Source organism: Drosophila suzukii, chromosome 3, assembly GCF_043229965.1.
Source record: "Drosophila suzukii chromosome 3, CBGP_Dsuzu_IsoJpt1.0, whole genome shotgun sequence".
NCBI lineage: Eukaryota > Metazoa > Arthropoda > Insecta > Diptera > Drosophilidae > Drosophila > Drosophila suzukii.
The window spans coordinates 14723635-14735630 of record NC_092082.1 but is presented as its reverse complement, the minus strand read 5'-3'; the positions used below and the strand labels follow the sequence as shown (position 1 = coordinate 14735630).

At 40.3% G+C, this 11996-nt stretch overlaps 2 protein-coding genes across 4 annotated transcripts; one reads left to right on the top strand and one right to left on the bottom strand.

Moving 5' to 3' along the window:
• Positions 1 to 158: 158 nt before the first annotated feature.
• On the top strand, positions 159 to 7391 carry Papss (PAPS synthetase). Of its 3 annotated transcripts, none has more exons than XM_017069312.4 (4): positions 159 to 528; positions 4369 to 4483; positions 5072 to 6597; positions 6887 to 7391. In XM_017069312.4, the coding sequence occupies exons 1-4, from the start codon at positions 487 to 489 to the stop codon at positions 7091 to 7093; spliced, it is 1890 nt and encodes a 629-aa protein (XP_016924801.2). In that variant the 5' UTR covers positions 159 to 486; the 3' UTR covers positions 7094 to 7391. The 3 variants fall into 3 exon arrangements, with proteins under 3 accessions (XP_016924801.2, XP_036670885.3, XP_016924798.2); XM_036814990.3 differs by lacking the exon at positions 159 to 528 and adding an exon at positions 2343 to 2468; XM_017069309.4 differs by lacking the exon at positions 159 to 528 and adding an exon at positions 3238 to 3470.
• Positions 7392 to 8636: 1245 nt separating this feature from the next.
• Positions 8637 to 11928, bottom strand: Rab8 (RAS oncogene family member Rab8). Its single transcript, XM_017069120.4, has 5 exons — positions 11250 to 11928; positions 10208 to 10268; positions 9942 to 10146; positions 9338 to 9478; positions 8637 to 9252 (listed from the first exon to the last, which is right to left on the bottom strand). Exons 1-5 carry the CDS (start codon positions 11371 to 11373, stop codon positions 9160 to 9162), a joined length of 624 nt encoding a protein of 207 aa, XP_016924609.1. The 5' UTR covers positions 11374 to 11928; the 3' UTR covers positions 8637 to 9159.
• Between the last annotated feature and the right edge of the window lie 68 nt (positions 11929 to 11996).

Sequence of the window (11996 nt, the reverse complement as noted above, 5' to 3'; positions counted from 1 at the left end):
TAATATATCAAGAGTTAAAGCAATATTGATAAAAAATATTTAAATATATGTATTAGCTCGAAAAACTGAGTTTTAAATAAAAGCTTTGTGTGGTCTCTATCGCGCAACCATCGCATTCTTGCGCATCTCTAATCAGCTGAGCGCCGATGGCTGCACTGGTGTGCGTGGGCGTTCGTGTGCATGTGAATTAGAAATAAAACATTTTTCTAATGCACATTTTGGACGTTTGGTTAAATTAGAACTAAGGTTTAAACAAGTTAGTGCATTGGTTTAGCTGCCGCGAGTGGGACACCTATTAGCAAACCGAAAAAACACCTCCAAGTCGCGTCCGTGGCACATTTCATTCATCGATTGGCCCGAAATTCGTTTCCAAGTGCTACATTTCGCAGTTTTGGCAGTATTGTTTGCAAGTGCTTGGCAAGAGGACGTGTTGTTTAGTGGGTCACAGCCATACTCATCATATCGTAGCTTAGTTCCAGTCCAGAAATGAGCGAGGTGCCGGAGAGCAGTAAAAAGCGTCAGAAGACGGTGAGTACTGAAAAATGGGACCCTGGCCTAAAAAAAAAACGAAAGAACCCATGTTTCCCTACCTCTATTTGAACAAGTGCGCCGAAAAAGTTGTACTGCAGATGTGAAATACGTCTTAAATGATCACTATATTTAAACAGCCGTTGGTTGTTTAAGAATTTCTCCCAGATGTCATCATTCCCCCAGGCCCCAAACTCACTGTTTACGTTTTCCTCCCTAACTATACACACATATCATTATGTTTTTCCATATGGATCGGCAGACACGTAATGCCAGAATTCCCGTCTTAATCTTATCATACTCTATGAGTATGCCTCCTAACCCAATTCAAGTCGACTACCAAAAATATATAAATAGGCAAATTTGTATAATGTTTGCAGGCAATTGATAAGACTATATATATTGTTTTCCTTGTACATACATATTATATACCAGCTTTCACAAGTTGTTGAATCGTCAAAAATAATTTCCACACATGCGAGTTCAAATGCTGGGGTTGCATTTTACTATTTCAAAAAATAATGATTTAGTAGATTTATATACAACGTAACGTTATGATTAAAATCTGCAAGTTTGCTTTATAATTCTATTCAAAACTTGGCAATAATTATTCTCTTTTGAGATCAGTATAAAACAAAATATTTGTAGTATTGCCGAAAAAGAAAAGTCATCTTTCGCAATAATCTCTACCGCTTTTAAAACAATAAACTACCCACCAAGTATCTTATGCAACATGCAACTATTTCCTTAATAACAACTGGTTACAACAGCAAATGTTATTGCTTCGGATGAAACAGGTTAAAATTAGAAAGAAAGTCTTCCGAGCCAACTAAAGTGGTACCAGTGAACAAGTCAAGTCTGGGCTCTTTGGGGCTGGCCAAAAGTAGTTGAAAACTTGGTCAACAACCCGGCATCACATCACTTGCAGGTTGAATGACCACTGTGATAACTTAAGGCAATATCTTCTTTCCGTGACATTGTTTTTTGTTATTTATTATTCACATTTCTGCAACTGATCAACACCGAAAAAAATATATTTCATTAAGATCGATTGAAATATATTATTTATTTAAATGTATATTATTTTAGACGATGCCAACAAATTTAAATAAATTTACAAAAATTATTGTATGATTTATTATAAAAGACTGACATAAAATTCAAATTAACCAAAAATAGTTTTCCAAATTATTTGTAAGGCTTGTTTTTGATTACCATACCGCACCGTTTGGTTTTAATGGTTATTACTTTTATGTGTCATTGCATTACGTGGTATCTAAATGGATATCACTTTAAGCATTAATAGGTATTATGTAACTAAATGACTTCTCTAGATATGTGGTGAATGACCAGCGTAATATTTAATTTACATCTTATGAATTTCAAATATTATATTTTATAAATGTTGCAAAAGCTATTATTATCTAAACTTTATTGCCAAAATGTCATATTTGCACACGATTAAAGTCTATGTACTCAGCTGTTTAAACGACTGGTAGTCTTAAATAAAAACAAAACAAAGGGCTCACTAAGAGGAGATTAATAGCTAAACACCTCCATAAACAAGTTCCTAAGTGGACCACCGTACTGCTCCACCCAGTGGATCTCCGCCAAGTGCCGAGTGCCAACGTAGCTGCCTGGTTTTCTTCTCGGCTGCAGCCCGTGAAATTTCAGTTGCAGTTTCGAGCTTCGGCGAGAAAGTTCAGTGTTTTTGGCGGTTGACTTTGCTTCGAAAACTCAACTCTCACTTGTTTAATTATCAAAGAGTACATTGTTCGACTCCCGCTTTCTTTTCACCTGCCCAGAGTTCGTTTTTTTTTTGTGGAAAAATGTTTACCCGATGTGCCAATTCGCTTGACCACTTTAATAATAACAATATCACTGCCTGTGCTGCTTCCCCAAAGTGCTGGCACCCAAGTGTGGAAAAACCAGAAGATGCGGTAAGATACACTCGGATGAGGAATCTTTAAATGATATGCTGTGCTAGGAGAAGTCTGTTTGTTTCTCTAAATAGGTTGAAAGTGATGTTTTTATCCTATAAACAAAGATTCGCTATGTACACCTGCCAACCACTTCATTTTTGCACCTCTACCTCAACAAGTTAAAATATATATATAGAATACATATTATTAAATTTTTTAGTTTATATTTGCATAAAGGCATGGCTCAATGCAGTTCGTTTTGTTTTCATATAGATTAGTTTATATAACCAATCCAATAAATTAGACTCTAGTCACTTTTTCTAATTAGACATATAATGATTAAAAGGTGAAAATATATAGACATATGAATATTATAAGCTTAATTGAAGACGGCTTAGAAGCGTGACTGATTTTGACTTCAAGCGCAACTTCCCTTGTTTCGCAACTCAAATTTTGATTAGAATGCTGTTTTTCCAGAACCTTTTCGCATGACATTTCCCCTTTGGCCATATTAAACCAAGAAAAGGCAGATATTATTAAGTAGTATATCAACGAAGACCAAGAAGAATAAGATAAATAATCAAACAAACGATGGAAAGACTGTGCAAACATTTTCTCCATATGGAATGGGAGAATTTAAATGATGCGTGCGTGGACCGCCGATCGAGAGATCAGGGCTATATCTCTCTGCGTCTCACACTCTCTTCGGAACCCATTCTCCGGTACCTTTGAAGCCAGAGCGCGCCATATAATACCATAAATATTATTGAAAACTTTCAGTTCGCTTTCGACGCTCGTCGCGTGTCTATGAGGAAAAAAATTTCGCATCCGAGAGCTCGATTTCAACCCAATCTGAATCCAATCCGTACCGCTATCAGTGCTCAATGTAAAACGATTGAACAACAAAAACATACCGAGTGAAAAAGGAATTACTTGCATTGTGTTTTTAAAGATTATCAACAAACAAATATTAAAATGCCTAATCCGCCCATTGGATTTTATCCCCATATTAAGCGACGGGTAAGGCTGAAAAGGCTTATAAAAAGATATATATAACTTAGAAAAGTGCTTTCGCTATATTTGGCCGCCGAGAGATAAAAATGCAGATAAAAAATAGATAGAGAGAGATATAACCTAAATCATAGTGCCACTAAACACTTAAATCTAAATTAACCTGCTCAGTAAGCGTGAATAAGAGATGGTTGCTTTTATGAGAGTGAGATCAGTGGGAAAAGGAATACATATAAATGACAATCTAGCACAGTGACCCACTTCTAAACCGTTTGTGATGAACGCCAAAATGATAAGATATGGAAATAGAATACTATTGCGAATATGAAATTTCATAATAAAAGGATTAAACACTTTTTTGTAGTTTCTGAAATATTAAAATATACTTAGAAATATGGGTTTTCGTATTATTTGCAAAGTATTGTGAAATCTTGGTAAAAATTGTGTTTGAGATAATAGTTGCAGTTTTTAATTATTTAACATGTTAAGAACAGAAACCTTTATCTCGAAAACAAAATACCATTATTACAAACGTCAAAGGTATGGAAAAATATGTGCACACATTTCACTTTGCGATAGAGGCCCAGAGACCCTTGGGACTTAACCATATCGCGTAATGGAGCTCCATTCGCGATTCTGCACACACGAGCTCCGACGGAAGGTCAACAAACTGAACGCTGGAGCTCGGCACGAATATCGCCCTGGGGTCAAAGCGAACTATTTTGCTGATGACTTGCCTTTGGCTCTGGATTCAGCAGCTTTGTGAACACCTGAAAAGCTGAAAAGACCCGCCAAGGGGCCCAAGGCGGCAACCATCGCCATCCCAACTTGACATGAATATTAATTTATGATAATTTCGAAAGCTAAACCCGATTTTTGTTCTTGTTCCGCTTACCTCTGTTTGCAGTGCCTACAGGTGGCGACGAATGTGACCGAGCAGAAGCACCATGTCACCCGGGAGACGCGCGGCAAGAATCTGGGTCTGTGCCGGGGCTTCCGAGGATGCACCGTGTGGCTGACGGGTAAGAGCAAAAGTCCTGCAACCATTATTATTGTTATATCATTATAATATGTTAATTCCTCCAGTTTGATCACATTTTATTAGTTACTGTTAAATTCTATTAATAACTATTTATTTATTATTTAAATTTAAAATTCTAACTAGTTATTATTAAACCCTAAACACAATAGTAGACCTTCTCAAAAGGGAATTATTATCAACGTCTAATCTGCAATTAATAACAAAGGTCAATGGTTGACACATACATCCCTTAGATTTTATTAGATTTAATCATTTCATTTCTAATGTAGTAAAGATACTAAATAAAACCAAAGTTTTCTAAAATTCAAGGAGAATAATTTCCTGAGTGAATGCAAGCAATCTTTGCTAACAAAGTTTTTTCTGAGACTCTTATTGTTCTTATAGGAATTTCTAGTTATATACATTTGATAAAGAATTATGCAAAATGTAATAGTCCAATTTTAGAGAGTAGGAATACAATTTAAATTAGTTTTTATAACTACTTTTTTTTTAATTTTAATTAAACTATACTAAAAATGATTTGAAAAATTTTGAAAATACTTATCCACTTGATACCATCTCCTTGCAGGCCTTAGCGGTGCTGGAAAGACCTCGATTGCCTTCGAGCTGGAGGCCTATCTGGTGTCTCGGGGCATTCCGGCCTACGGACTGGACGGCGACAACATCCGCACCGGACTGAACAAGAACCTAGGCTTCACGCCCTCCGAGCGCGAGGAGAACATCCGGCGGGTGGGCGAGGTGGCCAAGCTGTTCGCCGACAGCGGAGTGGTGGCCATCTGCAGCTTCGTCTCCCCCTTCGCCGACGACCGTGAGATGGCTCGCAAGATCCACAAGGACGCGGGTCTCAAGTTCTTTGAGATATTCGTGGACACACCGCTGGACGTGTGCGAGACACGCGACGTGAAGGGACTCTACAAGAAGGCGCGTGAGGGCGTGATCAAGGGTTTCACTGGAATCACTCAGGAGTATGAGCGTCCCCAGATGCCGGAACTGGTGGTCAATACTCATGGTTATACAGTGCGCGAGTCCACGCAAAAGCTGGTGACGTTGCTTGAGCAGGAGGGCATCATTCCGCGCTCGCTTCGCGACGTGGACCAACTGCCAGAGCTGTATCCCAGCGAGTCCATTGCCACGGAGGCACTGCGTCACGAGGCCGAGTCGCTGCAGGCCATCGAGATCAGCACCGTGGAGCTACAGTGGGTGCAGGTGCTAGCCGAGGGATGGGCCTATCCACTGCGCGGATTTATGCGCGAGGACGAATACCTGCAGACGCTGCACTTCAACACACTCCAGAGCGGCATGGATGGCTCGTATCGCGAGAACCACTCGGTGCCCATTGTTCTGAGCGCCAGCCAGGCGGACAAAGATCGTCTGGATGGCTCCTCCTCGCTGACCCTTAAGTACCAAGGCAAGCCGGTGGCCATTATGCGCCGCCCGGAGTTCTACTACCAGCGCAAGGAGGAGCGCCTGGCCCGCCAGTTCGGCACTAGCAATCCCAATCATCCGTACAGCAAGCAGGTTTACGAGTCCGGCGATTACCTGGTCGGCGGCGATCTGGCTGTGATCGAGCGAATTCGCTGGAATGACGGATTGGATCAGTACAGGCTGACGCCCAATGAGCTGAGGTGCCGGTTCAAGGAGCTCAACGCCGACGCCATTTTCGCCTTCCAGTTGCGCAATCCCATCCACAATGGGCATGCTTTGCTTATGCAGGACACTCGCCGACAACTGCTCGATCGCGGCTTTAAGCAGCCGGTGCTCCTACTGCATCCTCTGGGCGGCTGGACCAAAGACGATGATGTGCCACTCGATGTGCGCATGAAGCAGCACCAGGCCGTCCTCGATGCCGGGGTGCTGCGCCGCGAGGAAACTGTGCTGGCCATCTTCCCCTCGCCGATGATGTACGCGGGTCCCACGGAGGTGCAGTGGCACGCCAAGGCGCGCATGAACGCCGGCGCCAACTTCTACATCGTGGGACGCGATCCGGCAGGCATGCCGCATCCGGATAAGGAAGCATATCCGGATGGCAATCTGTACGACGCCACCCACGGAGCACGAGTGCTGAAGATGGCCCAGGGTCTGGACAGCATGGAGGTAAGTTGCCAAATCAAAAAAATCTAACTAGCTAAACCTAAAAGTAGGTTTTAAACTGTAAATGTGCAATGGATTTCTAGACCTAAAACAAACTTTTAGTTTAACATTAACGACTTTAAATGTGTTCTTAATTTCTGTTAAGTATTCAAAGCCTTTCATCTCATGAAAATGGTAAAAGCTATACAAATCAAACTTCTACAGTATAGAAAATTCGCCAAATTATCCCTCTGAACTTTGTAACTTAAAAAAAAACAACTCAAAATAATTAATTTCTTGCTATATCTTTCAGATCCTGCCCTTCCGCGTTGCTGCCTATGACAAAAGCGCTAGCAGAATGGCATTCTTCGAGCCAAAGCGCAAGGATGAATTCGAGTTCATCTCGGGGACCAAGATGCGCACCCTGGCCAAGACCGGAGCCAGTCCTCCGGATGGCTTCATGGAGCCGGAAGCGTGGCGCATCCTGTCCAGTTATTACCAGAACCTGCCGCAGGCGTAACCCGCTGCCAACAGACGACCAGCAACGTGCAATTCCTCCTAGTTATAGCTTATGTGCTTATTATACATGTTCCCACTATATGCCCAGCTTATCACTCAACATATTGTCTGTCCATCGTTATTAACCCAAATCCGGGCCAGTCCCTGTGTGTGTGAATGTTGTGCTCCTCCTAATTAAATGTTCGTATCGTACAATCTACTTGTATCTACACTTAAGTCACCAATTCTCTGTTTATCTTAAGCAAAATGTCGTACAGCTATTTTGTGGACGGTTTTTTAAATACATATATAAATAATTATTTAGTATCAGCATATACTTATTGAACTGATTCCTCATTTTAGCAATTTCAGCATTTGGGGAACTACAAACGTAGAGTAATTTTATGGTTGACTGGCATAAGATAGTAGCTGCTTAAGACCTGAACTTCAAGGCTAATAAACTTTTGAAGAATCATTGAAATTAACAACATATGAAGAAGTTTCAAGAAGGAAGAATCGGCAATGAGATGCAAACAAAGCATTTATAAACCCAAATCTCTAATTTTACATTAACCTATCATTCTTAACCGATCAACATTATTTTCTGCAAAATAATACTAAAAAGAGATGATTTAAATATTTTACCAAAAACTCCCTTTTTAAACCTTTTTCGAACGATCGTTGGAAGTACCGCGACTTTTAACAGATCTATGCATGTTAACAGACCGATAGCAGCTGTTAATATTCCTCAGAGACAAAAGCTCCTCGCTATGATACGGTCTTTAGTAATCCACCTTCAGTAAAAACCAGTTTTCTTTGGTTTTGCACATGATTTATTTTTATAAAATTGTATACGTTTAATCATTAATATTACAAGTAATTAATTAATATCAAATATGCAATTAGTTATCATTTAATTTCACATAATTTATTTTACTGCGCTGTGTATGTGTTCATAATTGTTTATTGCAGGGTCCGAAAATGATGATTATTTGCGATTTTTATTTTCAAAAGACTAGTGTGATTTTCACTTACAATCTCCAAAAAGATATTGTATTTTTGTGTACAAACTAGCCAAATTGGAAAGCAAATACAACATGAGAGAGTATATAAATCTAAATCATATAAGGCCTTCAAAAGGAAAATCACAAATAATGAATATTTTCGGACTCTTATTGCTGTCGACCGATCTTACTCGATGAACTACCTTTCATTGGTGATCTCGTCTGCAAGTCTTCATTAATGATTATTTATTAGATGTAACGGTTTATTGACAGAGTCGTGTGGTGTGCGGTAAAGAACAAAATAAATAGAGTACAAACTAACCAAATGAAATGTGTGTGAAGATTAAGAAGAATAATAATATAATAAGCACCCTTAATCTGTGCGATACTACCACATTTATGATATAAAGTTAGGGGGAGAGGAGATGTGTTGGTTGGAATTTGGGGAGTACAAATTGGGTAATTGTGCGTCTGGACATCCTCCGCATTCCTAACATAATGGCAAAAGGGTTGGTAAACCGATCGAAAGTAAACACAAGCTATGAGCAAAACAAGGGCAGGTGAACTAATCATATGCATACATAGTACATATATATTTGTTTTACAAGTAATAATTTACAAATCGACAACAACCATGGCTGCTAGAGAAAATCATAATTCCGTAAATACTAAAAACCTCTTCGAGAAGGACGCGGGCGGGTTGGATTGGCTGCTCTTCGCTTTACGTTATCGCTGGATCGTTAATTCTTTTTCTGTTTTTAACTTGAGTTATATACGTATATAAATGTATATTATCATGCCTAGGTATATTTCTTACACGCTGTCGTCATATACTTTATTTAATAACTGTTTCATAATGCAATTTGTGTTCTATTCCATTATCGCGCTTATTCGGTTAGGGAGAGCCGGTTGTTGATGCTTAAGGTTGATTTAGATGTCAGTTAATGTTCGGTTGTTTAGGGTCCCGGTTGAATTCGAACCTAACAGAAGTTAAGAAAACTACTACATCGTAGTTACCACCATAAAATACTACCGCGTAGTCGTTGCCACCATGCCGCATCAGTGCCGAACACACGTTGCCACGTCAAAGCAGACTGCACCTGGACAACCAACTGTCCTTCGTCCGACTGTCCATCGGTTTCAGCTGATGGCCGCCCTTGGGTGGGTTGTTCGCCTCCTGTGCGCACAAAGAATTCAATATATATGGTTAGCGACTAGTAAAAAACACCCTTTGTCCGGGATTTTACACCCGAAGCACTCACCATTCGCTTTTCCGTTTTCGCTTTGATATCACTGGCTAGGGTGAGGAAGGCTTCTTCCACGTTGATGCTGGCTTTTGCGGAGGTCTCCATGAACTTGATGCCGTACTCGATAGCCAATTGTTCACCGCGTTCCTTTGAAACCTATAGATAGGGAGAACATTGTACGATTATTATTTTATTCAACGTTTAATCTATTATTTCATGGCTCTTCAGATAGCTATTAAGCTGTTAAAAAGTATATTGATTTTTATTAGTGAGGAGACAAAAGCTTTAGAAGACTCAAGTGGTGTTCTTTTTTGAAATGAAAATCAGTTTTTAGGGAATTTATGTAATTTGTAAGACCAAATGAAAATAGGATTGTGATCTAATAAAAATTTGGAAACAATAAATAAGTAATTCTTATTGGTAAATAGTTTCAATCTTAAAGGTTTCATTGTTTCTTGTATGAACATAACTCCATAAATCAACATTAAATGTTGTTCAAGTATACCGAATCAACTTGTTCATTGACAACTGACGAATGCATAGGGTTAGCCCCGAATCGATAAAGCCACTTTGAAGTCTAAGAATAGCCCGTGAATTCATTAATTTTCTTTCGCCATACCTGTCGCTTATCGGTCAGTTCGCACTTGTTGCCCAGCAGCATTTTCTCGACATCGGCAGAGGCGTTTTCCTCGATGTTCCTGATCCAGTTTTTGATGTTCTCGAAGGACTTCTCCTGGGTTATGTCATATACCAGCATGATGCCCATGGCACCTCTGTAATAGGCCGTGGTGATTGTGCGGAAACGCTCCTGGCCGGCAGTGTCCCTGTGAATGTATTAAAGATATAAATATAAAGAAATCACAGATTTACTTTCTTATCACTCACCATATTTGCAGCTTAATTTTCTTGTTATCTAATTCAATTGTTCTAATTTTAAAATCGATACCTGCAAAGAGAAAACGAATGAGCATACACACACACAAACGCTAATTAATTTGAATAATTTGGCAAGTGGCTGAACCTGTTTGCTCCGAACCCATGACGTCGCATAAAAAGATAGACAAAGAGGGAAACAGAAGTCGACAAACCACGCAATTGATTTAAACAATGTCGTTAAGTAAATGCCCCAAAATTGGAAGCGTCGCAGGGAAAACGTGCCAAAAACGAAAATAAACAATTATTAGCCACGAGCAGGGATGGGAATCGGTCGACTTTTGTGTTTACAAGTACAGAGAAAACAATGTACATGACAAAAATGATAGGTAAATTGCATAGCTTTCGGTTCCTACTTGGTTAATCTAATAATCATGTTTATGAGCTTGAACAATAACTAGTTTTTATTACGATCACTAAAAATTATTATGTTCTCAGGGGTTATATATTATATATTATAATATTTGGATGGTTTGTGTCAGAAAAGTTCTACTGTATCTATATAAAGACGACCTTTCGGACTCTTCCCATCCCTGGGCATGGGTCTTTAGGTTTACAATGACACTCCCGATTCGGTGAGCTAATGGGTAAGCCTCGTATCAGAACAATCCGGCTTCTGGGGCGATAAGAGCAGCGAAAGTACAAAGACTCTGGGTGAGTCTGGTACTTATTTCTGTGCGCTTTCCTATGCGGGTGTGAATCTGTAGCCGTGATAGCGATTCACATCCGGTTATCCATGTTTGGGGCCTGTTTTTTATTTACATGGAAATCTTTATAACTTGAAGAAATCATACTGTGGGGGGAGAGGGATAGCCCCTCCCTGGAAAACAACAATAATTATGACAAATACCCGGGGACAGCGAAAAGAAAAGAGGAGAACGTTGGCAAATGACTCACTGAAGCTCGAATTCCGAATGAGTTCATGCGAGCCAAGGCGTCATAATTAATTAAAAGCCGCGGATGATGGCAGATTCCCATCGTAATCGGCACTCACCTATTGTGGATATAAACGTAGTGTTGAAGGCGTCCTCGGAGAACCGGAACAGGATGCAGGTCTTGCCCACTCCCGAATCGCCGATCAGGAGCAGTTTGAACAGATAGTCGTAGGTCTTGGCCATTTTTTAGCGGTAGGATCACAGCGGTTCGTCGTTCGCGTTCGTCACTAATCTGCCCGACGATAGTGGTTATTTGGGGTTAGGGTAAGGGTTAAGGGTAATGCTGTACACGTCGTCGCCTCCTCTCCTTAATCGCAAGTGACTCTTCCACTCGCTCTCGCCGATTCTTTGCTAATAACACTAATCACGAGTATTCCCCATGCGTGCCGTCGAATATAGTATTCCTAGATCTATAGACGTAACCGCAAAAGTTCGCAAATCGTATAATTTTTCCTTCTTCTCTTCTCAGCTCTTTTGGGTGTGTGTGGGTTTTGTGTTTTCGATTTCGGAGCCGTGTCAAAAATGGCGACGTAGTTTTAAGACTTTTTTTGGCTGCGCCCGAGATTCGCAATTCGCGCGGCGACTTTTCCGGTGGGAAAATGCAGGGGCGCTCTCTACGCAGTGCGAGTGTACGTAGCTTTGTTGTGGTTAGGACGTGGAAATTAACTTAATTACTGCTTTCTAATTACGCCCGTACAAAAAATATGATTGTTGGCGGTGTTGGTCAACGACTAATGGGTGTGCTGGGGTGTTGCACAACCCTGACAGACCTATCGATAGCTTATCGGTGGAAAAGGAACACAAAA